The sequence below is a fragment of the Equus asinus genome, chromosome 26 (genome assembly GCF_041296235.1).
Source record: "Equus asinus isolate D_3611 breed Donkey chromosome 26, EquAss-T2T_v2, whole genome shotgun sequence".
NCBI classification, from domain to species: Eukaryota; Metazoa; Chordata; class Mammalia; order Perissodactyla; family Equidae; genus Equus; species Equus asinus.
In genome coordinates this window covers 42,632,386-42,659,370 of record NC_091815.1, presented here as the reverse complement: position 1 = coordinate 42,659,370, position 26,985 = coordinate 42,632,386, and the positions used below count along the sequence as shown (strand labels likewise).

Here is a 26,985-nt window from a genome sequence, read left to right as displayed (position 1 = left end):
GGCTCCGTGGCCAAGTGGCTAAGTTCGCGCGCTCCGCTACAGCGGCCCAGGGTTCGGATCCTGGGCGCGGACATGGCACCACTCATCGGGCCACATTGAGGCGGCATCCCACATCCCACAACTAGAAGGACCTGCAACTAAGATATACAACTGTGTACGGGAGAATTTGGGGAGATAAAGCAGAAAAAAAAAAAAAAGATTGGCAACTGTTGATAGCCCAGGGGCCAATCTTTAAAAAAAAAAATCTCTACGTTAAAACTTAACATTTTATGATATTTGCATTAATTTTTTTTTTTTTAGAATGTTGCACTAAACTGTTATCTGTCTTGATGGCTGAGTTTTTTGGCATCCCTTCAGGCGGTGCCTTGCTTACCTCACTCAGGCTCCAGCCCTGCTCAAAACCTTGGGGCATGTGGTGCCCTATGTCTGGAGTGCCTTCATCTGGTATCATGGCTCCCACAGTGGTCAGCCTGCACCAAGGGGGCCCACCATTATAATACCTCCTATTCATCTGGCCCTAGGGTTTTGGGGATGGATGAATACACGACACGTGACCTTGGACAGATGAAATGGACAGCAGTCTATTAGATGTATGAACTCACAGCCTGGGGAAGAGGACACCTCATGCCATGCAGGGTCATAGGGGGCTTGCGTTTGGGAACCAAGTGAACAGACTACAGGAGGCAGGCTTTGTAGTAACAAGAGGCCAAGGTGGCCCCTGGTTCCTGCTGCAGGATGTGACTAGCCTGTTTGAATAATTCTTCAGGCTGAGAGGGAACTGAAATCTGCTGCTCAGGGATAAGCAGGAACTGCGCCCAGTCCCTTGGCCAAGGAGCGCTGTTTGACATGGGGCTCTTCTCTGTAGGAGCAAGGTGGGGAGGGGAGTTTGCTGTTTGCCCTTCGAGACTCTCCTGGTTTCAGGTGTTAAGGCAGCACGTAATATTGGGCCTTAATTTTAGCCCTTACACACTACACCCACAGATGCTTCCAGAGTCAGGCAGACCCAGGTCAAATCCTGGCTCTTTAATCACCAGGCCATCTCTGGGGCTGAGGGTGGTGGAGTGTGTCTTGGCCCCAAGTAGGCTTAACCAAGGGGTAGTGGCTAAAGAAGGTAAAGGGAGTGCTGGCCCAGTGGCTTATTGATTAATTTCACTTCTACAGCCTGGGGTTCATGGGTTCAGACCCTGGGAGCAGACCTACACACCACTCGTCAAGCCATGCTGTGGCAGCATCCCACATACAAAATACAGGAAGATTGGCACAGATGTTAGCTCAGCAACAATCTTCCTCAAGCAAAAAGAGCAAGATTGGCAACAGATGTTAGCTCAGGGCCAATCTTCCTCAAAAAAAAAAAAAGTTAAAGGGGCCTGAAGGAAGACCCAGGTGGGGAGGAGGAAAGACTCCTGAGGTCATCATGAGGATCAGATAAGATGCGACGGGGACCCAAGCAGCTGGAATGGGACAGGCAGACACCTCCCCCAGGCCTTTGCCCAGTCTCAGCCCAGGGAATGGAAGCAGCAAGTGGGTCCCACAGTAGGGGTGGCCTGGCCCAGTTCCAATGGGAAGAGGCAAATTCTGGAACCTACCCTGGAAGTTGACAGGCTGCTGAGCTGGCTCGGGTGAACGCAATGGGCAAACTGTCTAAGAAAAGCAATGGAAGACATCAACAGATCTAATACATGAAAATTCAAGCCACTAATGACCAGATGCACAAGGAAGTGACAAATGGGGTGGCATATACCCTTTTCTTCGTGGAGGAGGAGGCAACATGAGCGAATGTGGGAAGGAGGGCTCAGCCTGACCACATCCACAGAAACAACACTACAATCATGTTCTGCCTCCGGAACTGAAGAGGACAGTAGAAAACAAGAATCTAGGGTGTCTTAACTGTTGGGGAGTCATTCTGGAGGGGAGGCAGACTGGCCCCATGTTTCTGGAAAATGCTTTGATGTAGCCATGGAGAATTTTAAAATCCCATGCCCTATCAGCTGACCTCGAGATGGGGAGATTATCCTGAAGTATCCAGGTGGGCCCAGTGTCATCACAAGGGTCCTCAAAAATGGGAGCAGGAGGCAGAAGAGTGCCAGGGTGATGGGTGATGCAGTGTGACAGAGTCAACTGGCTGCTGCTGGCTTTGAAGACGGAGGATGGGGCCATGAGCCCAGGAACACAGGCCAACTCTAGAGCTGGCAAAGGCAAGGAATGGATTCTCCCCTGGAGTTTACAGAAGGAACGCAGCCCTGCCGACACCTCCATTTTAGCGTAGTGAGACTGTCTGACTTCTGACCTCCAGAACTATGAAATAATTTGTCGTTTTACAGCAGAAACAAAAATTAAAAAGAAAAACCCCATGCTCCCTTAAACTCACCAATCCCACTTTGGGAGACTTATTCTGAGGAAATAGCCAGAGCTGCATCTGAAATGTGTGCTCAGGAGCATTCATACAGCACGGGGCACTGTGGGGGTGGGGGGAACAAGGAACTATATGGGCTCGGCAGAAGTGACAGTGCCTGCGAGAAAATGGAATTTTTCACCCAGGCATTAAAAAACATGTTGTGTTTTTAATAACACACGGAAACGAGGGAGTGAGAAGAGCATGATTCAAAATGACATAGTCTCTCTGGAAGCTTTATAAGACAAACACCCTGAGTGTGAACACCTAGAATGAGCACTGCCATGAGGCAGTGGAATTAGGGACCATTTTCATGATCTTCTTTGCTCTCTGGTATATTTCAACTTTTTCTAAGTGAATATAAACTACTTTTAGTTACGAAAAACATTATTAAACAACTGCCTGCCCACTCTTCCTCAGTGTAGTGCTCCCCTCCATCCCTCCTCCTTCCCTGTGGGGTTTGCGCCCTCTCAGAGCCTTCACCACCCGCCATGCCCCCCACCCCACTTTCCTTTCTGGCCTGGGTGTGGCTTGAACCCATGGGCACTGCTCCATCCTCTTCCTCCATGTCCCCAGCACGGATCTCACCTCCTGCTTACCTACCAGATCACCTGCCCCCAGCTCCACCTCCAGTCTGGCCATGCTTCCCCAAGCAACAGATGAGTAGGTCCTCAGAAGACTGGGGACAAGCCCCCTCTCCCCCCAACCCCATGGAGACTTATCCCTCCCAGCTTTAGGCTGCAACAATGTCCAGACCCCCAGCCAGGTGATCCCCCTAGGCGGCCCCTCCCCTGCTTGGGTAGCCACGGCCACAGCCACCCTCAACACCCACTTCCCTCATGCGTGTGCCCGAGGCTGCAGAGGGCTCCTTCCTTGTGTGCACCTGTTTCTGGAAACCATCCTTCATGAAAATGTCCCTAGTTTTCAGAGTCGAAAGGAGATGGGGAAGGGTGCTGAATAACGGCCCCCAGATATCCATGGTCTAATCCCTAGAACCCATGAATATGTTATCTCAGACACAAAAGGAATTTTGCTGAAGAGATCAAGTGTGAGGGTGGGGACTGGACCAGATGTGATGGAGAACCCTGAGACAGGGAGATTATCACAGACTACCAGGTGAGCCCTAAATGTGACCCCAAGTGACCTTGTAAGGAGGGGGCAAAAGAGTCGGAGCTAGAGATGGGAGCATTAAGACAGACTTGATCACTCACTGTTGGGCTTTGAAGATGGACAAAGGGGCCATAAACCAAGGAAGGTAGTGGTCTCTAGAAGCTAGAAAAGGCAATAAAATGGATTCTTCTCTAGAGCCTTCAGGAGGAACCAGCCCTGCTGAGACCTTGATTTAGCTCTGTGAGACCCATTTCAGAGTTGTAACATAATAATAAATTTGTGTTGTTTCAAGCCACCATGTTTGTTAGAGCAACAATAGGAAACTAATACACGGCATTGGCCAAAGTCCCAAACAACTGCCCAGGAATCCAGACCGACCTCTGTGGGCAGCAGGCAGCTGATCCTTTGTTCTCTTGTTTTGTGACCGACTGACCAACTGCGTGGGCTGTGGGGGTGCAGCCCTCACGCAGGCGTGCATGGCTAAGTGACACGTTTATGGCCCCTTTTCTCAGAGGCCACCCTTGTCCATCCATATTGGAAAGGAAGCTCCCTTAGTGTCCACTCAAGCTGGGATTTGAGAGGTCAAAAGAGAACACCAGGGAGTGACGTGGGCAACCAAGGAACAAGGTAGGCTGGGGGTCCAGGACTGTGGGCCCTTCCTGTGGGTATGGCTGCTCTGTGGTTCCAGCTGATCTTGTGATCAGCAGAAGCCAGAAATGAGGATTCTTACGCAAAAACTTCATTATAAAAGTGGTATTTGCTAAAAATCTAAAACGCACATAGAGGGCCATTAGTCTTCCATCTGCCTGCAAACAGAAGCAGGCCATGCTCTCCAGGGTTTTCCGGCACCTTCCACACACAGACCTTGGCCCAGCCGCTTTCAGGTGTGGGAAGAGGCAGTTTTTGAGCATCCACCAGGGGCCAGGGAGGTCCCAGGGGCAGGGAGAGTCGTCAGCCTGCACCATGTCACAGGTGGGGAGCTTGGAGCCTGGAAGTCACCTGGCTGCCACTGGTCAGCGGTGGATTGAACCCAGGCCTCACTCTAGATTGGGAGGGGGGGCGGGGCGCTTCTTTTCTTTGCACCCAGGTGGCTTTTTTGGGGGAGACTGAGCCAGGGGCAGGGGACCCCCGGGAACTCTGATTGAGTCCAATCTCCCAGACAGGCCGAGCAGCGGGCCCCTGAGACGAGGCTCAGGGGGCCTCGGGCCGATGGCTCTTCCTGTGGATGACCAGCTGGGACTTCCAGTCGAAGCCGCGGCCGCAGTCTCCGCAGAAGTGGCGCCGCTGGCCGGCGTGGCTCTTGCGATGGATGACCAGCTGCGACTTCCAGCTGAAGCTGCGCCCGCACTCCTCGCACGCGTAGCTCCGCGGGCCCGGGGGCGCGCGCCGGGGGTGGCGGGGCGCGCCCGGCTCCCGGGGACTCTGCGGCGGCTTCTCTGCGGCCCCACCGGCCGGGGCCGGCACCCGTGCGCCCGCGTGTGTGCGGTGGTGGATGACAAACACCGACTTCCAGTCGAAGCCGCGGCCGCACTGTTCGCACGTGTAGGGCTTCCTTCGCGGGCCGCCCGGCTCCGGCCGCGCCCCCGGGGCCGCGGGTGCGGAGCGCGCGGGGGGCATCCCCCGGCCAGCGGGCCCCGGCGACAGCGGGGCGGGCGCGGTGGCCCCGGACGGGCCCTCCCAGGCGCCAGACGCGGGGCCCCGTAGCGGCCGGGCCTCCGGGCGGCCGGCCGGACCCTCGCGGGGGCTCTCGCTTTCGTCTCCTGGGGAAGGAGAGGCGGCACCGGGTGGCCCCGGGCCCGCGACACTGGCCAGTCCCTCCCCCAGGCGCGAGAGGGCGGGCCCAGCCCCTGTCCCCGCCCCCGCCCCCGGGAACGCTCACACGGAGCCGCACTCACCCGTGCGCAGGCTTCCTGGGCCCTCGGTCCCCGCACTCAGCGCCCGCGGCTCCGACTCGGCCGGCGCCTCCCGCCGCGGGGGCGGCAACCCTGACGGGCGGGGCGGTCAGCGCCAGTGCCGGCCGGGGCGAGTCGGGGCACCGGCCAGTGGCAAGGGCGCCCTTGGGAAGGCGGGGGAACGCGAACACGCGCTGGAGGCGCACAGGGAAGGGTCTGGGGGCGCGGCCGGTCCTCACCTAGGGAGACCACCGTGCCATACTTCTCCAGCATCGCGTCCCAGTACAGCTCCTTCTGAGACGGGTCCAGCAACCCCCACTCCTCCTGCGGGGACGCGGCCCATCACCCGCGTGCCCCTCGGACTCGTGGTCACACCCTTACGGCCTGGGGGCGCGGGCAGGTTATCTAAGGCTATAGACGAAGCTGAGATGAGACTGTGTGCTGTTGGGGAAGCAGGGCCGGGGAGAGAGCTGTCCTTCAGCTCACCTGGATGGAGCATGCTGCCAGCACAGTCCCCTCAGCTGCCCCACCCCACATGCTGGCCGGACAGATTGAAAGTGAGGACCCCTGGATGGGTTTTGTGGGCGGCTGAGGCAAGAACAGATGTGCTGACCCCATTCCTGTGCCTTGAATAATCTGTGCTGCACCGAGAGCAAAAGGCCAGGGAAGTCGAGGAGACCCGAGCCACCTCTTCGCCAAGCCCACATTACAAGAGTAACAGATGCTCCTTGGGGAGCTTCCCAGGGCCTCAGCATTCCTGGAGGTGGGGACCTGGCTGTGGGGAGATGGGGAGGTGGAGGAACCAGGGAGCACTGGAGTCAGGAGGTGTGGCCACACAGCTCAGGACAGGGACCAGGAACGGACCAGCTTCGTGGGTTGGCTGCTACCTATTGCCAGAGGGTGAGCTGGGCCCAGGCTTTGTGGTCGCAGGACCTTTCAGCTTCACCAAGAGATTCACTCCCTGCCCGTGGGGTCTGCCCTCCTCACCTCCCAAAATCCCATCATCTGGCTTTGCTGGGTTGGGAAAAATAATCCTGACAGACATGCCACAGTGACTCCAGGGGCAGGAAGGAGGGCAGGAAGGCGGCAGCCACACAGAGCCACAGCCCGGATGGTGCTGCTGGAGAAGAGGAGGCTTTGGAGGGTATGTGGCCTCCTGCCCCCCTCGGTTTCCTTCTGTGCCATCAGGCTGTAGAGGGAGCCTGGGGGACTTCTCAGCCTCCAAGCATATCTCAACCAGCTCTTCTGCCGGGGATGCTCCTGAGTGGCATGGTTTAGGAGCAGAGCTGCTAGGGGAGGACAGGCCTCCTGCTCCCCACACTCAGGAACATGCGCTCCAGATAGCAGGGGCCTCAGCTGAGCTTCTATGGCCAGCTGGCTGCAGCTGGGGCAGGCTGGCCTTTGAGGAAGGCCCTGGGAGAAAGGGTGTTGCAGGCATTGCCGACAAAGAGCATCTCCATTCTGATCTCAGGTGTGTTGGGGAGACCAGACTGCTGTGTGGAGCTCAGGCTTCCTGCCAGCATTGGTCATCTTGTCCCCTCCCCACCTGCCTATGAGGCTTCAAATCCCCAGGTGCCAGCTCAGGACTGCTGGGAGCTGGAACCCCACCCTCTCCCCAGACTTCTCTGTAAGTGAGGAAGCCAAGCCTCATGGTTCCAGTCACTCTAAAGCCATGGCCTGAGGCAAAAATCCTTCCCAACCAGAGAGAAACCACTGGTTTGTTCCTCTGTCCCCTAGGACCTGCAAGGGGCACCCTGATGCCAACTCCACTTCTGGGCAGCAAAGAGCACAGGAACCACTAGCCAAGGAGACTGGAAAACTGGCAGGCAGAGAGTGGCCACCAGGGACACTCCCTTCCCACTGGGGTCCTGTACCTCCCACCTGGACTGCTCACCTGAATCCTGGGTGGGTGGAAGGACGCAGAGGCCAGTTCCCAGTGTTCAAGGCGCCCTTCATGGGATGGGGCTGGATTTGGGGGACTGGAGGGTGCTAGGAAGCGAGGCAGATGGGAGTCAGGGGCTGCCCATGTGAGCCAGGGCAGGTGAGGAGCTAGTGTTGGTGGTGCAGCCTTGGTCCTCCTTGGCCAGCAGGCAGGAGGCCACCATGTGTACCAGTCACATGACAGGCAGGCAGCCAGCCAACCCTTTCCTCCTACCACCCGGGGACCCAAGAGGGGAGGGTCCCCATCCCACCTAGGGACATCCACACTCCCTCTAGGAGCACACCCCCCCTCTGTCCCCTGTCCCAGCACAGCATCTCCTGGGATCCTCACCCTATCAGGGGATGCCCACACTCCCTCCAGGAGCCCACCAACCCCACTGTGGCCCCCTCTCACCCATCTCCTGCCTATCAGCATCAGGCTCCTCTTTCACGCTGCAGCTGAGCTGGGCAGATCCCTCCATCTGGGCGTCCTGTGGCTCCTCGCCAGAGGCTGCTTTGAGGGCCTCCACCGTCCCTGAAGTGGGGGGGCTCCCCAAAGACTCCTCTGTCTTCTGTGCTGCTGGAAGCACCCCTTGCTTCAGGACATGGGCTGTGATCTGAGGGGGAGAGGCAAGTCATGGGGGCTCTAGTCTTGCTGTGTTCCTCCAAGAAACCAACACCAGCCACACTCACCCAGTCCAGCAGCTTCCCAGGGTCATGCTGCAGGCCCTCGACCAGGGCTGCAGCCTCCTCAGGGCTGCCTGGCCTCTGTCCCCGCACCCAGGCCTGGATCTCAGGGGGAAGGGTGCCCAGGAACTGCTCCAGCACCAGCAGCTCCAGCATCTGCTCCTTGGAGCGCACCTCTGGCTGCAGCCACTGGCGGCAAAGCTCCCGGAGCTGGGCCAGGGCCTCTTGGGGACCCGCCACCTCCTGGTAGCAGAACCCCCGGAAACGCAGGCGTGCTGCCTCAGGCTCCTCCAGGGTGGCCAAGGAGTCCACGGAGGGCAGGCATGGGGGGCCCAGTGGGGATGGCATTGTTGTACCAGAAGTCTTCTTGGAGCCACCAAGAGGGACCTGCAGAAAAGGAAGGATCAGGGTACTGGCCAAGAGACCATGGCCAGGTAGGCAGACACGTGCAGAGGCCCAGCCCCAGGGGGCTGGGACCAGGACAGAGAGGACCCTTGCTTGGGGATGGGTGAGGCCAGGAAAGCTTCACGGAGGGAGGGGTCACAGGAGCTGGCTACTAAAGGAAACAGAGCAGGAGGGAGCCTTGTGGACGAATTCTTGGAAGCAAGTTGCCCAGTGGAGCTTCCAGGAAACTGCAAACATTTGGGTACAACAAGGGACTGTTGGAAGACGACGGTGGAGAGGTAGGTGAGGGGAGTCATCACGGGCGTCCAGGCTGAGGAGCCACGGAGGGCGCCCAGCAGAGCAGGGAGGGAAGCAGTAATCCGGAAAGAGGCTGAGGGACAGCCGGAAGGCGGTGGGGCTGTGATCTCATGGGCGGAGCCATGAGGACGGGAAGGTCAGCAGCAGGACATGGGGCCAGGCGGGGCATGTCTGTGCCCAGGTCTCCGGCACATGTTGACTGAAACGGGGCACCGAACGGCTGGCTGCAGGGACAGGCACTTCTCCGCCGTGGGTGGAGGCAAGGGCTGATGCGGACCCTGGGACAACCTGCTCGCTGCCTGACCACAGAGGACCGAGGATGACTCACACCGTCCGGACCGTGCACGTGAAAAGCAAAACAATACGGAAGCCACGAGTTGCGTGGACGCGTAAGTGGACAACTGGGGCCCGAGCCCGAAGACGGTCTGGAGTGAAACGCGCCCACCTGGGGGACTGTCAGACGGACTGGACCAGGCCTGACCTCTAGAGTCTGTCTCCCAAAGGAAAGGGAGGGAGGAGGTCTTCCCGGAGGAGGGGGAATAGTGTTGTGGCGGGAGGAGGGGCCTGGGCAAAGGCTCGGCGGCCGGGCGCACAGAGCACGTCGAGAGGTAGCGCAGGGAGCAGGGCCGACTGGGTCCCGGGGTCGGAAAGGCCGCGCCCAGCCCAGCGAGGCCCACGCTCACCTGGACCGCCGCGCCGGCGCCCTGAGGCCACTTCCGGTGAGTGGCACCGCGACCCCCTCGCCCGCCTTCCGCAGACCGCACCGGCCCGCCCCTCCGCGCGTTGCCCTGGCGACACCGCCCTGGCCAATCATGCGCCTGCGCAGAAGGCACACCCCCCCCCCCCTTGGACTACGTTTCCCATGAGCCTCAGCAAGCAAGGACAGTCGTGGCCTCCGCCAGCGGACGGTCGCTTTGAGAGGCCTTTCAAGACTGAGAGGCGCTCCGTCCCTCTTAGAGGAGCCTGCAGAATCGCAGAGTTTGGGGATTTCCCTCCCCTCACTGGTGGCCGCTTTTTCTTTATATCCGAGCCCTTCGACTCACCGACTGCCGTGATGGACGGTACCTTAGAATCCTGCGCATGTGCACAACGGACCCGGTTCCTATTGGCGGGCGAGGGGAGGAGTGGGGAGTACCGTGTCCCTTCGGCCAATCAGAGCTGGTACTCCGCCGAGGCTCCTCCCTCGACGCTCTTCCCGAGGCTTCCTTCTCTTCGTCCAGCCGTCCCCTTGGTAATCGTCAGAGCACATCCGCCCGCCTCTCGCTATCTCCAAGGCAACGGCCGGAGCGTAGCCCTGTCCGCCAGGGAGGACGGAAGTGGCTGCCTGGGTAGTGTAGTTCGAGACGCCTCCACATGGTCCCAGGAGGCAGCGACGTCTGGCCGGGAAGGCGGGCCTGATCCATGGGCTTCCTCCTCCATCTCCGGGAATTTCTCTAGTGAGGAGGGTGCTGGGGACCTTCATTCTTCCTCTGCTGAGCCCCCTGCGGACTTGCTGGGACACAGAGACTCGGGTGGGCACCCATTTACTGATGAGGAGACTGTCCCATTATTTATACCCTCAGAATCTCAGACATGTCTTCAGATATCAGTATTGCAAAGTGAGGGATGCAGGTTTTGGTCTAGGTTTATGGGACGTGCTCAAGCTTTCATTTACTTTGGGGACCAGAACAAGTAAGGGTGACTTTTATTTTTAGATTATCTCCATAGGCAGTGTTATCGTTTTTAAAATCTGACTGTAGGACGGGCTCAGTTTTGCTTCCAAACATCAAGTGGCTGAACCATGACTTATTCAATCCTAAATTGCATCTGCCTTTTTGGTTTCTTTGGATGCCTAGGAATCCCTGGCTGCCAGCTCCTGATGAAGAGCAGTGATCTTAAACACTGATGGGAAGCTCTGAGCATGTGCGTGGCTGGGGCTTGTCCTCTTCCCAGTAACGTCATCAGATTGGGCTTTTTTTGTGGGGGCTTAGGTCTTTTCTTTGGGACTGTGGGGATGCCCCAGAAATGACTCTACCGACATCCACTGTGTGAGGAGAGAGCTGGGGCTCTAACAGCTTCTCCAGTAGCTCTCCCCAGCCATCTTTGTTTGAAGTCTCCCCTCCCAGGGGGCTGCTGGTTTTCAAGCCTCCTGGAGTTCTGCAGTGTAAGCCTGGTGGGACCTTCCTCCACTTCTCCCAGTGCCAACTCAGTATTTGGCTTTCCCTAAATCAGTCACAGCTCCCCATCCCCTCCTAGCTTCAGAATGCTATTGCTGTCGACTCCTCCTTCATCATCTTGATCCAGAAAGCACAGGGACACTTTTATAGTCACAGCCTGTTCAGGATTAAAAGCAGAAGGGCCAACCTGGCAGCACAGGGCGCAACATGACCACAGAGGTTTGGGGGAGGACAACTTAGGGGCTAAAATGTGGGGGGAGGCAGGTGCTCATGGTTGGTGTTCCCATAGAAACAGGGGTTGGGGGGGGGGTCACTGGCCAGTCCTGGGATGGGGACCTGTGGATTCAAGGAGGGTGGAGGAACTCAGGGATAGCGTGGTCCAAGCACACAGGTGGGAGGCTGAGTGAAGCAGGGAGGCGGCCAGGGGGGCGAAGGGGACATAGGAGGCAGGATAGGGCATCAGCCCAGCTTGAGGGACTAGGAGAGCTCAAGGTGAGAACTGGGCTCCAGGAGTTTCTGTTCAAGGTGCAGAAAAGGTTGCATATGACTCAGTACCCATTTGCTGCTTGATAAATGTCTTTGCTCCTAAACTCCATGGGGGTCCCCAGAAGAGCCCTCTGTCAGCCGGGGCGAGGGGGGGGGGGGGTGCTGTCTGCATTTCACAGCTGTGCAGACTGAGGCTGATGAGCCTTCTTAAGGCTCCCTCTTGTAGGTCAGCCTGGGGGAAGGCGAGATGGGGGTGAGGCCAGCGTGTGGACCGGAGCAGAGGAAAGACGAGTCTAGGAGGAGTGGACAATGGCTTGGAGGACCTGCTCTTGAAGGTCCTGCATGACTCCTCTCCTCATCTCCATTTCTCTCCTCCCTGCAGGAACTTATAAGGTTTCAGGGCCAGGTGATTACGTCTGGCCTTGCTGGCAGGTGGGGAGTGGGGGCATCATGTCTGAGCTTATTGTGTATGGCAGATGGCTGCCAAGTCTTAGAGGTAATGGGCCTAGAGAACCCACTGGGCCTGGGGTCAACCTTTCAGGTCATCTCACATGACCCCTGCCTCAGATTCCACAGCCTGGATCCACAGGCTCATCTAGTAGAGCTGCTGCTTGGGGCAAACCCACCCCATCCACCCTGCCTAGGTCTCCTGGCTGTCCCCTACTCACCTCTGGCTGCCAAGGGGACACAGGTGTCTCAGCCTCTCTGTGGGCCACAGACAGGCTGCATCTCTATCCTATGGCCTCTCAACGGGACCCAGGTTGAAGCCAAATCCCCAGAGCTCTGTGATAATGACACACCTCGATGGCATGTCTGCATTGTTTTAGGATGAAAGAGGCGTCAGCACACATTTTAAAAAGAAACCTTTATCAAGGAGCCTCTTTGGACTCGTGTTATTAAAACTTTCTGAACCATGACCTGGAAGCAGAGGCTGAGGCCCTCCAGTGTTGTGCAACAATTTACAATGTATGTCCATTCCAAGTTTTAACTACTAGTCTTTTTTTCCCCCCCACAGTAAACCAACCATTAAATTCCCTAGGATGAGGCCCGAGGTCGAGATGGGCCCTGGTCCGCTGAGGGCCACAGGCAGCAAACTAGAACCCCACCCTACGCGTCTGCTGCAGTGTCCCCACCATGTGGGGGTGTCACACTGGTGGATGGAGGCACCACACACAGCCTTTGGTAACAGCGAGTCCCATTGGGGCAAGTCCTCCTTCCAAGTGAGGGAAGAGAATAGGTGGGCACATGGCCACCGGACCTGGCAGAATCAAGCAGCCCCATCTTGTCTCATCTGATATCTCTTATTATGTCACCTCTTGTCAGGGTAGTGGGGAGGGAAAGGCTCCTGTACCACTGACCTTGGTAACGACAGGACACAGCCAATGCTGAGGCTTGGATGAGAACCTGAATAAACGAGCATGGCTGGGGAGCCATCGTTTTGGCTTTCTCCCTATGACCTCCACCTCCTCCACTTCCTGTAAATCTGCCATGTGCTGGGAGCCAGGCCAGGCCCCACTCAGCGCTCACAGCTGGCAGACTAGAGCATCTGGGTGTGGTGGTGAGCTGTTTGGATGCTGGGCCAGAGGCTTGGGTTCAAGTCCTGGTTCTGCTGTGTACAACTTACATTTCCTCTCTGTGCCTCAGTTTCCTCATTGAGAAGTGAGGATACTAGCCATCTCACAGGGCTGTCAGGAGACACTTTGCAGCACTCAGAACAGCGGCTGGCAGTTGGCATGTGTTGGTCCTTATCAAGATACTGCCTGTCAAGGTGCTGCAAATACCCTCTGCGGAACTGAATCTGTCTTTTCTCTTCTCCAGAGGAGGCAGCTGAGGCTCAGAGCCCAGGTACTTGCCTGAGGCCAGCACCCGACCCCCACATGACCTCCTGTCCACTGGGCTCACTCCCAGGAAGCCTAGGATGAACTGAGGCCCAGCGTGGGGGTAGAGTGAGTAGGCATCCTGAGCGTCCACCCCGGGGCCAGTTTATGTGTGGAAGTCAGAAACTTTTGGACCACCTCCACCACATCCCTGCACCACCCCTCCTCACCTTAGCGCCTGGTCACAATAGGCATGAAGTGGCACCACCGTGCTGACCTCCTACTGGCTCTGATTGCCAAGGCTCTGACCCACGAAAATCCTAGCCTTCATGTCCATCCCCCTGATCTTTCTGGAGCATGACCTCTTGGGGATGGAGGCGTGAGCTGTGGCTGAAGTGGCAAATCTTGTGACCACATGCAGATAGGATGGCAGTGCACACACAGGGCTTCTCCAAAGTGTGAATGTGCAGCGGAAACGGCCTTTATCCGTGGAAGGGGCTCATGACAGGCCAGCGAAGGTCCGAGCTGCCACCTCAGGCCTCAGCCGGCTTCGGAGCTGCAGCTGGGCTCGAGGTGGGAGTGGGCCCGGCTTCCCTCCCCAGCGTGCCTTCTGATGACGCCCCCGAAGGTCTCGCCTGGAGGCGCAGGCCCGCCCTAGGCCGCCGCATGGGCTTCTCGCCAGTGTGGATCCTCTGATGGTGGAAGAGGGCCGGGCGTTCACGGAAGGCACGGCCGCACTGTGTGCACACAAACGGCTTCTCGCCCGTGTGGATGCGCCGGTGGCTGAGCAGCACGGCGCCCTTGGCGAAGGCCTTGCCGCAGTCCCCGCAGCGGAAGGGCCGCTCGCCTGTGTGCAGCAGCTGGTGCTGCGTGAGGTTGGAGCTATGGCTGAAGGCGCGGCCGCACTGCGCGCAGGCAAAGGGCTTTTCGCCCGTGTGCACACGCTGGTGCTTGAAGAGCGACGAGCCCTGGCTGAAGGCGGCGCCACAGAGCGCGCAGGCGTAGGGCTTCTCACCTGTGTGCGTGCGCTCGTGTTGGATCAGGTGCGAGTTGCGGCAGAAGCGGCGGCCGCACTGTGTGCACGCGTAGGGCCGGCCGCCCGCATGGATCTTGCGGTGCTGGCTGAGGTTGGAGCCGTGGCTGAAAGCCTTGCCACACTCGCCGCAGCGGAAGGACTTCTCGGCCGTATGGATGCGCTGGTGGCGCACGAGCGAGGAGCTGTGGCGGAATGCCTTGCCGCAGGCTGGGCACGCGTAGGGCGTCTCGCCGCTGTGGATGCGCTGGTGCTGCGTCAGGTGCGACGTCTGGCTGAAGGCCTTGCCGCACTGTGCGCATTCGTACGGCCGCTCCCCGGTGTGAGTGCGCAGGTGCTTGAGCAGGTCGGAGCTCTTGACGAACACCTTGCTGCACGCCCTGCACTCGAAGGGCTTCTCCCCGGGGAGGAGGCCGGGGCTGGTATGGAGGGCCTCGCCCAGCTCATCCCAGGTCGGGGGCTCCTGGCTGGCGGGGAGTCTCGGAAGCTCGCGCCAAGCCACGCCCATTCCCTGTTCCCCTGCAGCGTGAGCGGCCTGGAGGTCTAGGACGCCCGGGAAGGCTCTCCCAGGAGCCTCCCGCGCCTGTGGCTTCTGCCGCTCGGATACCCGCAGCTGCTTGGCCGGCGCAGGGCGGTCTGTGCGAGCCTTCTCCCTGGGGGCGCCACCCTCCGGAGCCTTCAGCGGGGAGGTCAGCCGCAGGCTGACACCAGGCTCGCCGCTGCCTGGGCCCAGCAGGAGCCTTTCCCAGTAGATCACGGAGACCCCCGTGGGTTTTCTCTCCTGAGATGGAGAGGCGCCACGCCAACCCTGCAGGCTTTTCCCACGTTCAGAGGCACCAGTGGTGGGAAGAATCCTAGTAGGTGCCAGAGGGGAGTTATCCCGGAAGGCCCCTGGCAATGCTGCTTCTCCAGAAACATCTCTGTCCTCTGCCAGACGGTGGCAACCTGAAGGCACAAAAACTGTGGATGCCTAGGTCATCCTGGCCAGGAGGGCATGACCAGGGCAGGCCGAGTCGGCAGGCAAGGGGGACCCCAAGGACTGGGTGTGTGAGGCTGGGGAGAAAAGCAGGGGCCAGACATGGTTCCCGTCCGGGGGTACTCCCCAGCCTGCTTTTACTCCTTACTCTGATGGCTACCTGATACTATAGATTCTACTTATGAACTGTTTACCAACTGCTTCTCCCCCAGCACAGTCAACCCCAGAAAAGCAGGACCAGGAACATCCTGGTCGAGGCTGTGTCCCCAGTGCCTGGAAAGGGCCTGACCATCACAGGTGCTGAAGAAACAATGAAGACATGAATGAACGAATGAAGGAATGGCCCCACACACAGGTGAGGGGGTGAGGCAAGACAGGAGGGTTTGAGGCCACACAGCCTGGCTGAGGGTGGGATCCTGTGCAGGTCTCACCAAGCCTGGGGGTGCCCTGAGAGCTCCCCCTTCAGGGACAGCCAAGGCCACTGCCTCCAGAAGAGGCTAATGGTGGAAGGAGAACAGAAGGGAGTTGGGTGGGAGGCAGGAAAGGAGTGTCCATGAGGGTGGGGAAGGGGGGACAGAAGCTTGGCCATAGGTTGGCCCCAAGCAAGCTCACCCACCCTGAGCCCCCACTCACCAAGGTTGGGCCTCCTCTGGACATTCCTGACTGGGGTCACATCCATCCCACTGAGAACCCAGGGCTCCTCGCCACATTCAAGCTGGATGACCACACGGGGTCGGGAGGCAGAGAGTCCTGTGAGAAAAGATAAGCAAGGGGCCAGCCCAAGCTCAGGATGACCCACCGCCCAACAGGGGACAGGAGTTAGGGCTTCCTGGGACATAGACAACATCATCTGTGCAACCAAGAAGACCGGAAGTTTCCACCACAGGGTAGGGCTCACAGGAACAGCTCAGTGGTCCCTGTGAGGAGAATCATGTTGGCAGGGCCAGAGGAAAGGGACTGAGCCTGGGGACAGAGGCGCCGTAGCTGCACAGGGACACTCAGCCAGTGGGTGTGGGGCTGCTCAGGGGCCACCAGGAGATAAGGAGTTAGTGCTGGCAGCCCAGCCTGGCAACAACTGAACTTCCCATGGAGTACCCAGAGCCTTACCTAGCGAGGCCACGAGTGAGAAGTTCTCCAGCATCACGTGGCGGTACAAGGCCCTCTGGGCTGCGTCCAGAAGCTCCCACTCCTCCCGGGAGAAGTACACAGCCACGTCCTCAAAGGCCATCAGACCCTACAAAAGTGGGCAGGGGAAGACGACACCATCTAAGCTATGAGCGTGTGACCCAGGGTGCAGCTCCCTGTCCCAGTGGCTACCTCTCCTGATGTCCCTCAGATGCTCACCCTCCTCCACCGGAGCTCTGCAGATGGAACTTACCTCACCTGCCTGCCATAGATGCCTCTTCGGCCTCCCCACTGACCACTCTACACAAGCCACCCCAAGAGCAGCCCCAGGCGTCCACTCAGGCTGCAGCCTTTACACAAGATGATCCTCTCCCGATGTGCCTTTATTGCTCTTGCAATAAGCAATTATACAAGTCCCAACTATGGACCCCCCCAGGGCACACCCATCCCTGTAGGAATGCTCTCCCCTGCTGGATTTGCCTGACATCTCAAAGCTGCTCCTCCAGCCTGAAAGACTGGCTGATCCCCTCCAGTCACCACAGGGCTGGCCCCCAGGATCCAGGGGGCACTCAGGAAGCCAGTTCCCTCCTGCCTCTATAGCCATGGCCCCTCTACTCCCTTCTCTCTTGGCTGCCACTGTTCCCTCCCTCAGCCACCTGCCAGACTTGCCCGGAGAGGCCCAGAGAGTGGCAACCCTGGCTGAGTCCATGAGAGCCCCTCCTCCTAAGTCTGACTTCCAGATCCTGCCTCGGCTCAGGATACCAGGACTCTGTCCTTGGTCATCTACGATTCCAGGTTCACCTGATCCCTCCACTCTGGGACACTGTAGACTCTTCCTGATTTTCTCCTGAAACCTACTTTCCCTTCAAACTCCTGTTTGTCTACAGCAACTACATTCTTCTGGGTGCTCAGGCCGAAGAACTTGGGACAGTCCTTCGCTCAGGACACTCGCTCACACCCCACACTTGATGCATCAGCAGATCCATGCAGAATCCAAGCGTTTTTCCCACCTCCACTGCCCCAGACTGGTCCAGGTGCCATTGCCACCTGCCCGACTGAGGCAGTGGCCTCCTCCTGCACACCGCCGCCACCCCCTCTGCGTCTATTCCCACTCAGCAAACGGTGGGACACTTAAAAATCCCAACTAAAGCATGTCCAGTCTCTGTTCAAAACCTTCCAGGGCTCCAGGGCCCTCGGGACAAAGCTTAACTCCTCGGCCTGCGTTTCAGGCCCATGTATCTTCTCCCCCGAGCTCCACGCCGAGCAGCCCAGGTCCGTCAGCACCTGGCTCGGTCGGCCCTCCCGGCTTCCGCGCGTGCGGGACCCTCCCCTTGGAACCTCCCTCCACACTCAACCCCTCGGCCGCCAGAAGCGAGTCTCCCACATGCGCACGCCCCATGCGTGGACACCGGGGCCCGGGACGGACCGAGAGGGAAGACAGGACGTCCGGGTGGAGTCCCTCCCTCGGTCGGGGCTAGGGTCCAAGAGCTGGAATCTGGCGGGTGGGGGTCGGGACTTTCTACTCACCTGCACCCGGTCTGTCAGCGCCGCCGCCGCCGCCATCGGAGCCTGCACTTGGGGCGGGCGACCCGCGCGCCGGGTTCGGCCTCCGTCTCCCCGTCCGTCAAGGGCGCAGACGCCCTGCGCGGTGCTCCGGGGCGGCCCAGAGGGCGGAGAGCACGTGGCTCGGGCGCCGCCCGACCGCCCCCCGGGGCCGCGCGCGCCGCACCGGAGAAACCGCGGCTGGAGCGCCGGCGCCGGCAGCCCGCGGCCACGGCGCGCGCGCGCAGCAGGCCCTCAGGCCGCGCCGTCCCCGCTGCCCCCGCCTCGGGTCTCTGGAGCCTACGGGAGAAACGGCCACGACCCCGCGCTCGCCGGCCCCCAACGCTACTGCGGCCCGCCGCCCGGCAGCAAAGTGACAGTCCCGGACGCCGGAAGTCCGGCCCCCTCAAGCCCTCATTGGCCCAAAGCGCGCTGCAGACGCACACGCAGAGCCTTCTGGGAAACGTAGTTCCAGCCTGCTTTCCGGCGCGGTAGTCGGTGCCCTTCCGGATCTCCACGGCAACACCAAGCATCAGCGCGCCGGGCGCCGGGAGTCCGGTGGCCATAACTCAGCTGCTGTGCGAACGGGTCGGGTCGCCAGGCTGGGCGTCCTGCGCGCGGGGTCCTCGGGTTCCAGCGCCACCCACGCGGTCCCCGAAGCTAAACTCTGGAGGTGCAAAAATGAAACTGAGGTCCCCGGAAGTGACCCCAGCGCAGAGCACTAAGGACAAAGCATAACGGGCGGGAGTTTATTGCTATTTTTAGGTTAGGGGTAGGAGTAGGTTAGGGTCAGGGTAGCATGTGTTCTCTCAAATACACTTTAACCAGAGAAGAAAGCAGGGGGATTTATAGAGCTAAGGGGTGGAGCAGGAGGAGTTTCGGAGTAACAAAGGGGTAATCGGTGTTTTTTTCACTTGGGATAAGCCCCTGGACAATCTGACTTCTGGGCATCAACAGCTCAGGACTTGTTATCTGGTGATCCTTGAAAGCATTCTCTTTTGTCTGTAAAACAAGCTCAGAAATCCTTGTGACCCTTGAGTTACCCCTCAGGTTAAACAGGAAAACAGCAAATTGACAAGATTAATTTCTTTTCATAACAAAGTTGAAGGGAATCTTACTGAATATTTACAGTAAGCCGCAGCACCGTCTTCAAAGCTACATCCCTATCTTTAAGGGTATGGTTCTTGTCTTTGGGACACAGTAAATACTTAAAGCAAATGTACAATGTATGTTCAACAACCACATCAGGCCCTTTTGGAAAAACAACGTCAGGCTGCATTACTTTTAGACCAATGGCTTCCTCATCTACTCCAGTGCCCTGTTGCTAGACATTTACTCATCAGTAGTACACACTTGCATGGTGCTGAAGTGTGCCGGGCACTGCTCTACCACTGTTACAAATGTAGGGGGGCAGAATTTGCCACCCCAAAATATGTCTTTTTGGCATAAGGGTTATTTTGCTGATTATTTTTAAGAAACTGCAGACATAGGAGAAGCTCTGAAAACTGAGAACTTACTCTTTTGTAAAAGATGTTTACATTTATAGGGGAAATCTCCATTTGTAAGGGTGTCTCCCTTGATGTACCAGGAAGAAGGGGCTGACTCAGTGTCTAGAAACTCTTATCGGTGGAGAAGACAGTGACTTAAATCTGCATGAAAACCTTACCCTGGGGGCCGGCCCGGTGGCTCAGCGGTTAAGTTCGCACATTCCACTTTGGTGGCCCGGGGTTCACCGGTTCGGATGCTGGGTGCAGACATGGCACGACTTGGCCAGCCATGCTGTGGCAGGCATCCCACATATAAAGTAGAGGAAGATGGGCATGGATGTTAGCTCAGGGCCAGTCTTCCTCAACAAAAAGAGGAGGCTTGGCAGCAGATGTTAGCTCAGGGCTAACCTTCTTCTTCAAAAAAAAAAATTAAAAAAATAGAAACATGAGGAAATGGACATGATATTTGAAAAAAAAAAACCACAACCTTACCCTTGTGATGCGGGCTTGGTGAGTGCAGAGTTGAAAGAAAGATTTCTTGGACTCTCAAGGTCTGACAGTAACGCTCTTTTATTCAGAGAATAGGGTGGAGTAGCATAGGGACAGGACGCATGGTCAGTAAGAGCTGCAATGTGTTGAGGGTTAGAGCTAATTTTATCAGACATAGATATGTGAGTTATTTCTTTACAAGACAAAGGAAAGATCATGAAAAAATCGTTAAAATGGTATCAGTGCAGGTGGGGTCTGGTTATTGGGTGGTCCTAGAACTTTAGATAAGAATCAGATCAGATTAAGTCAGGATGTCCTATGCTTCCCAGAGGATGATATAGATCAGTATGTAGGGCAGGACGCCTTGGGCTTCTCTCCCTGGGGCAGCCTTGATCCTCATCATAACCCCCCCGGAACCCATTTGGCCCCGAAATCCTTTGGGGATATGGATGATAGTCAATCTTCTTTTTTTTTTTTTATAAGATTTTATTTTTTTTCCCTTTTTCTCCCCAAAGCCCCCCAGTACATAGTTGTATATTCTTCCTTGTGGGTCCTTCTAGTTGTGGCATATGGGACGCTGTCTCAGCGTGGCTTGATGAGCAGTGCCTTGTCCACGCCCAGGATTCGAACCAATGAAACACTGGGCTGCCTGCAGTGGAGCACGCGAACTTAACCACTCGGCCACGGGGCCAACCCCATGATAGTCAATCTTCTGTAACTACTTCCAGCTGTACAAGGTCATAGCGCTGTCCCTAAATGGGGCCATAGGGGTATAGGCAAGAAGTTCAGTGGACTGGAAGATTGTGCCCGTGGAGTCCAAGGCTGACAAGGTATACAGATCCTCTGGAGAGGAGAGAATCATTTGATGAGAAGTGGTCCAGGAGGTGAAACTTTGTTGACATGTGGAAAACAAACAACGAAATAGACAACAAATTATAATAAGAAATATAAGCAACCTGATTAACTGCCAGAGTCCTGCTCCAGCCGAGTCCAGGTTCCTGAGGGAGGGACGGAGTCGGCGCAGTGAAGGAAGAGACGTGAGACTTGAGTCGGTGCAATCAAGTCTGTCTTTACTGTGCACAAGTGTCATTTTTATATTTTTCAGGATTAGTACAGAAATAGCTCTACAAATATTCTCAGAGAGATAAGGAAGTACAAAGCGAGCACAAGAATTTTTATTAGCATTCCATTCTATAGAGCATAAGGTTAATGATCCTCTTTTCTGCAATTAACTACTATTTATTATCTCCACACAAAACCAAAACATTAATTCCCTGCCCACTCTCCGGCCCCCTGGCTCCAGAATCCACCATCCTCCATGGAAACAGACACCGTCAAGGACAAGCACCTGGACCATCTCCTCCCGCAAAGAGACATGGGCTGGTGAGAAAGCTGCTGACAAGCAAGGTCACAGGCTTCCTCCTCTCTGCAGGCGTCTCAAGGCCAAAGACAGGCCGGTGGGAAAGCTCCGACCAGCAAGGCCACATGCTCCATGCGTTCTCAGCGGGCAGTTAAAAATCTTTACATTTCTGCGCCCCTTAGGGGGTGAAAGCATTCCTTTGTCTTTCAGGGGGTAGGACTATTTGTCCCTTGAGCACACTGCCCGGACAAAATATCATTTTGCTAGTAAGGCATCAGGCTGAAAAGCTGAGTTAAATTATATATCTTCAAGAATAAAAAGCAGGAACAAGTATAGTCATAACCTTGATAGAAAGCATGCATACATTTCAGAAAATATCAGGGGTGTCAGCCGGCCACTCTTCACCAAGGGGCGTCCCTGCGCCCCCCGGCCCTTCTCAGCCCGGACCCTGTCAGACGGCTGTATAGGCGTCGGTAACACGGCTACCGGCAATTAACCTAATGAATAAGGCTTTGATAGTAGTCAAGAGACCTTGACCTGACCAGGAGTCCAACCAATCATTTAGGGATAGGGTAGGGTCAAACATGGATTTAATTTGGTGGCTCATATCAGCTAGGAAGCCAGAGATATGTTGATGGTAGCCAGGAATATAGACACAACATTCAGTTTTTGAGGACTGCCTTACACATTTGGGATACTTTTAAATCGAGCAGCGAAAGGCTATGTTGTATATCATTTAATGCCATATGGTAAATTTGTTTAGCGCTTCCATGTGCCAGATGACACTTTTGACTCCTAATTGAGGAAGGAAAATTGGGGCAAGGTGATCATACTGATGTGGATTAAGGCTGCCCCAGCTAGAGAAGCCCAAGGTGACCTGGCCTACATGCCAAACTATACGACCCAGTGGACTTTTTTTTATGGTATGAATTAGGACTGCCCCAGGGAGAGAAGCCCAGGGCATCCTCACCTACATACCGATCTATATGGCTAGATTCGTATCTAAAGTTATATGACCGCACAATAACCAGACCCCATCTGCACTGAAATCATTTAATGACTTTTTACATCATCTTTTTCTTTTTTTTCCAGTAAAAATAAGTCACGTACCCATGCCTTATAAAATTAGCCCTAACCCTCAACTCAGGGCAGCAGCAGGAGCTCTGACTGCCCGTGGGTCCTGTCCCCACGCACCAGCTCTGCCTGCCCATGGGTCCTGTCCCCATGCCAGCGGGGGCAGCAGCAGGAGCTCTGACTGCCTGTGGGTCTTGTCCCCACACACCAGCTCTGCCTGCCCATGGGACCTGTCCCCATGCCAGTGGGGGCAGCAGTAGCGGCGGCAGCAGAAGCTCTGACTGCCCATGGGTCCTGTCCCCATGCTATTCCACACTATTCTCTAAATAAAAGAGCACTACTGCCAGATCTTGAGAGTCTAAGAAATCTTTCTTTTGACTCCTCGGCTCACCGACCCCGCATCAATACCAGTGGAAGACAGGACGGGTCCAGCGTTGTCCTAGGTTGGGTACGTTAGCAGGAGAAGATACAGTAAATGTGGTTCTACCTTGTATTCAGACAAAGCCTAGGGTGCATCGTCCAAGCCATCCAGGTGGCAGCCAAGGCCATAAGTTGGAGCCACATAACCACTTAGTGCAGTTAGGGGCTAATCAACATATGCTGGGCTGTCTTTCCTAGTCAGTCCCAAACCAATCAGTATTTCTTAAGGCTATGATATGAGAACACATGTAATGGGGAATTTGTCCCATAGGTCGGGTGCTATTAGGCCACATATCACAGGTGTGATGGGTTCATTCCCAACAGAGAGTGGCCTTTTGACTGAGTTGACCCCTAGTAGGAGTGAGCCAAATATATTCGTCCCAAATTTGCTATAGTCCATCCTGTATGTATTGACAGGTTGTGGACTTTACCTTAGGAACTCATTGTTTATGATCCACCTGTGACAAGGCAAAACTAGTTAGTATTTGGGCAATAGAGTTGAAGGAAAAGGTTTGATTCTGGCCAGGGAGCTCCCAGGTATCAGAGATGGATGGCCACAAGGAGAAGTTATGATTAGTAATAGATGAATCTTGTAGGAGAGAAGAGCTAGAATCTAATATCCATGAATGCATACTATAGCTTCTACTGAAGCACAATTTTTCTCTCTAAAATCACCTCATCTTTACAAAAGATAGCTGAATTAAGATTAACTGGTTTGCAAAATAAGTGTAATTTCAATAAAACTTGGTTCAATTATTTATATAAGCGCAGCAAGAATAACAATTGATCATACAGGCTCTCAAATCTGCTTTGCTGGAATTTTTATGAGGAATATCAGATTGAACTTTAAACCTCTTGAGGCCAGAAAAGCCAAGCCAAGGACTTTCCATCAGATTTTGCCTGCAGGACCCACAGATTTGGGTGGATTCCTCTCTTCTTGAGGGCCCGCAAAATATTTTCAGGTTCCTTGTACCTGCCAGATAAGCAACCTTCTCTACTTACCGGGTAAGATTGCCAGAATCTCTGTAAACAAGGTACCAGGCCAATATTTCCAAGTGGCTTTATTCCAGAAAGTCCAATCTTTGTTCCTGAAAAGCTGTCTTGTCATATCTGAGCCTGTATGTTTCTCTCAAATATGACATTCCAGTCAAAGCCTTGGTAATAAAACCAATGTGTCCTGCTATAAGGAGAACAGATTCTTATTGAACTTATGCAAATAACTATATTGCCACAAAATAACCATACTCACTCCCAAAGAATTTCCAAATTCTGGAGGGATAAGCTAGGGAGAAAAAGATAAATGTTTCAGTTCCATTCATAAAGGTAGAATTTCACCAAATTGCCATAAGTCATAGTTAGCATAAGAGAAAAGAGAAAAAGATTTCCTTAAATCTGAGAAAACAAAACACATCAAAAATCAACAATATTTCAAACAAAAGTCTCAAAAATTATAATCCTCCTCATCAGTTCATACAGTCCTGTATAATTGATTCTTGAGCTTATTCTTCTGTTAGCAGATCTATGAGCTCAGTTTCTCTGTTAGAATTCTGTAATTTCTTACCCAGTTAAGTTTTACAATCTGAAAGTTTTATCAGAAACCTGTATTCTAGACTCCTGTGTCAGAATCCTTTCCAGGAATTTCTCTGAAGATGAAACATATTTGCAAAAGCAAAAAGCATCAAAGTAAAACGGCAACTATCTGCAAATGACAAAAGACTCAAAAGGGCAATTGACAAAGAAACTACTTCTGTGACATACAACACTTCAAGATAATAACTGGAATTATGACCGATAACCAGTACAGATCAGAATTTTAGGAATGTTATGTAATTTTAAGACACCTATATTAATAACATTCACCCACATAATACCACCTAAGAAAGTTTATCATCACTTATTTGACAATGCTTCCCATGTAGTTTAACACACCAAATAAGCCTAATTAGTTTAGTATTTTCTTCCTTATAGGAAGAGAGAGTAAATTTCTTTGAGAAGTCTTAGGGGCCCTCTGAAAATCCTCAGAGAATATTTCCTCCTTTTGGGTCAAAAGAAAGCCTTCATTCAGAATTTGAATTTTTTTTTTTTTGAGGGAGAAGCTTGTCAAAAATATAAAAATATTTTAAAACACTTTTTCAAATAGGAAACAACACTCACTGTGAAACAATGCTCAGGTATCCATTCAAAGTGACAGCAGAAACAGTCAAAAATTTTAAGAGTGGCCTCACTCATTATTTTAACAAAACAGGTTTGTCTTTTAGATAGACTTACTCAAAGGAACACCATTTATAACCTCTTTATCAAGAGCAGGCCAAAAGTTCAAGAAAATTATCCTTGAGAAAAACCAAATTTTATTTTTTTGCACCAGCTTACTTTTAACATTAAAACTCATTTACTTAATTGGATTTACTTTAATCTTAGCCAACTTCACCAGGCATAAGCTCCTTTCTGAATTTCTCTTACACAAACCTTCTACAACTTTCTTTTTACGTTCAGAATTTGTCCCATGCTTTCTTTCTTCCCTTCTAGTACATTAGGACAAATTTATCTTTCTTAACAAACAAAAATACTTCCATTCTTTATACCCTCTTTACTGAAAGCATACATTTTAACTTCCTTGAATACAGAACTGTTTTCCTTATTAATTTCCAGTACCTTTAATTATATATGTTAATTAGAACTTTTAACCCTTAAGAGACCCTAGTAAACACTTAAGAGATAAGCAATTACGAATCGTCTTTTATCTCAGTGTTCTAAACACTTCATAATTTCTAGAAACACGCCACTTTACAGTAACAGACCCAAACACTTTTAGCCTCCTTGCAATAAGAAGCCAAAAGTAGATAACTTAGATACATTTAGCAATAATGTTTCGGTGTTCTATTCAATCCAAAAATGAGCCAGATACTCAGATTTTTATCATTTTACTTAACTTGGCAAAACTCAAGATTGTTATCAAAAAAGAATTTGGAAGCTGTTTTTTCCCCAAGTATACAGACCATAAAACAGTTATTGTACCCACAAACTCTTACCCATTTTTATCTATTTAAGCCATTTTTTCCAACAATTATGTTCATATTACCCACAAAAACTTCATGAGACATTAGACAAAACTGGTCATCATTTAAAGCTATTATTTTGCTGACGAATTTCTAACAGACAACATGAGCTTATTTGACTAGTAAACCCAGGCTCCATGCCTGCATCGTATGCAAATACTGACAACTCTGACAACAAGACTATTTCAATCAAACTAACAAACTTAAACAAGCTTTCATTTACCAAAGGTTAATCCACATCACGCACGTTAACTTGAAAGACACTGGGTTAACTTCTACTACATTTAGAATTTATGTAAGCATTTACTTTAAACCAATTAAACAGAGCTCTTAATTTTGGCCACTCCATCCGGAGGTAAAATATCACACACATATAACATACAGACAGACACACATATACAGAGTCTCCACAGCTATTGTTTTAAAAATTACTGCCATGAATCAAGTACAGTAATACAAAGCTCCCTAGTTATCAATCCAAATTTTGTTTTGAGCCTTTTTACCAATATTTGTGGAGAAGACTAGATTTTTTGCAAGGGCACGCTTATGGCCATTTTTTCCTTTCCCCCCTTTTTTTTCCCTTCAGTCTTAGGAATTAGTGATGGGCTAGATATTCCCCAGAGGATTTGCAAGCTCTTTGAGATAATGGAAATGGGTGGAACCTGAATGCCTCTAGAGCTGCTTTCCTAGCCTTACAAGGATTTTCCAAGGACAGTTGCTCTTGATTTCTCAGATACTGGGTTGTAACTCAAATTACATTATAGGTTGATCTACCTGTCCAACTGCATCATGAAGGCAGAGAGAAACCCCTCAAGTTTTCTCCCAGCTGGAGTTTCTGGGGCATAACCCATCCAATTGAAAGTGCTTCCAATTAGTTAAAATGCATCCGAGGGGTGGGTCTCCGGGGATGCGTGGGGCGTTCCCCATGGCAGTAAAGCTGGTGTCCGACCGGCTGTGGCTGCTGAAAGGGTGCAGAGCCTGACTGCGGGTGTCAATATGGTTATAAGATGTAGTCAAGTCCTGCTCAGCCTGGGACACTTAGTCCCTGAGCCAGAACAAGGGGAGCCAGGGGAGCAGGAAGCAAAGGCCTGGAACTGGCTGGGGGCTGAGGCTCCCAGCGCTGGGGTTGAGAGTTAAGTCCCTGGCAAAAGGTTTTCAAGTCTTCAATTTTACAGAAGGTGCAGGTTCTGCTCAGGTCCAGCCTGAACTTAAGCTTGACTTAGTGACAACAGAGGAGGTGATGAATGAAATAAAGAAAGGA

The 26,985-nt window shown here is 53.8% G+C and overlaps 2 protein-coding genes across 7 annotated transcripts; both read right to left on the bottom strand.

The window, feature by feature from the left end:
* Positions 1-4,240: 4,240 nt before the first annotated feature.
* ZNF446 (zinc finger protein 446) lies at positions 4,241-9,938 on the bottom strand. Of its 3 annotated transcripts, none has more exons than XM_070498924.1 (7): positions 9,747-9,938; positions 8,008-8,388; positions 7,730-7,931; positions 7,289-7,383; positions 5,634-5,718; positions 5,398-5,487; positions 4,241-5,262 (listed from the first exon to the last, which is right to left on the bottom strand). In XM_070498924.1, the coding sequence occupies exons 1-7, from the start codon at positions 9,783-9,785 to the stop codon at positions 4,694-4,696; spliced, it is 1,461 nt and encodes a 486-aa protein (XP_070355025.1). In that variant the 5' UTR covers positions 9,786-9,938; the 3' UTR covers positions 4,241-4,693. The 3 variants fall into 3 exon arrangements, with proteins under 3 accessions (XP_070355025.1, XP_070355023.1, XP_014721036.3); XM_070498922.1 differs by having other exon boundaries at positions 8,176-8,388; positions 9,747-9,929; XM_014865550.3 differs by lacking the exon at positions 9,747-9,938 and adding an exon at positions 9,387-9,516.
* Positions 9,939-12,195: 2,257 nt separating this feature from the next.
* Positions 12,196-18,083, bottom strand: ZNF324 (zinc finger protein 324). Of its 4 annotated transcripts, none has more exons than XM_070498919.1 (4): positions 17,824-18,083; positions 16,279-16,405; positions 15,805-15,921; positions 12,196-15,155 (listed from the first exon to the last, which is right to left on the bottom strand). In XM_070498919.1, the coding sequence occupies exons 1-4, from the start codon at positions 17,857-17,859 to the stop codon at positions 13,696-13,698; spliced, it is 1,740 nt and encodes a 579-aa protein (XP_070355020.1). In that variant the 5' UTR covers positions 17,860-18,083; the 3' UTR covers positions 12,196-13,695. The 4 variants fall into 4 exon arrangements, with proteins under 4 accessions (XP_070355020.1, XP_070355017.1, XP_070355018.1 ...); XM_070498916.1 differs by having other exon boundaries at positions 12,196-15,140; positions 17,824-18,035; XM_070498917.1 differs by lacking the exon at positions 17,824-18,083 and having other exon boundaries at positions 15,805-15,886.
* Between the last annotated feature and the right edge of the window lie 8,902 nt (positions 18,084-26,985).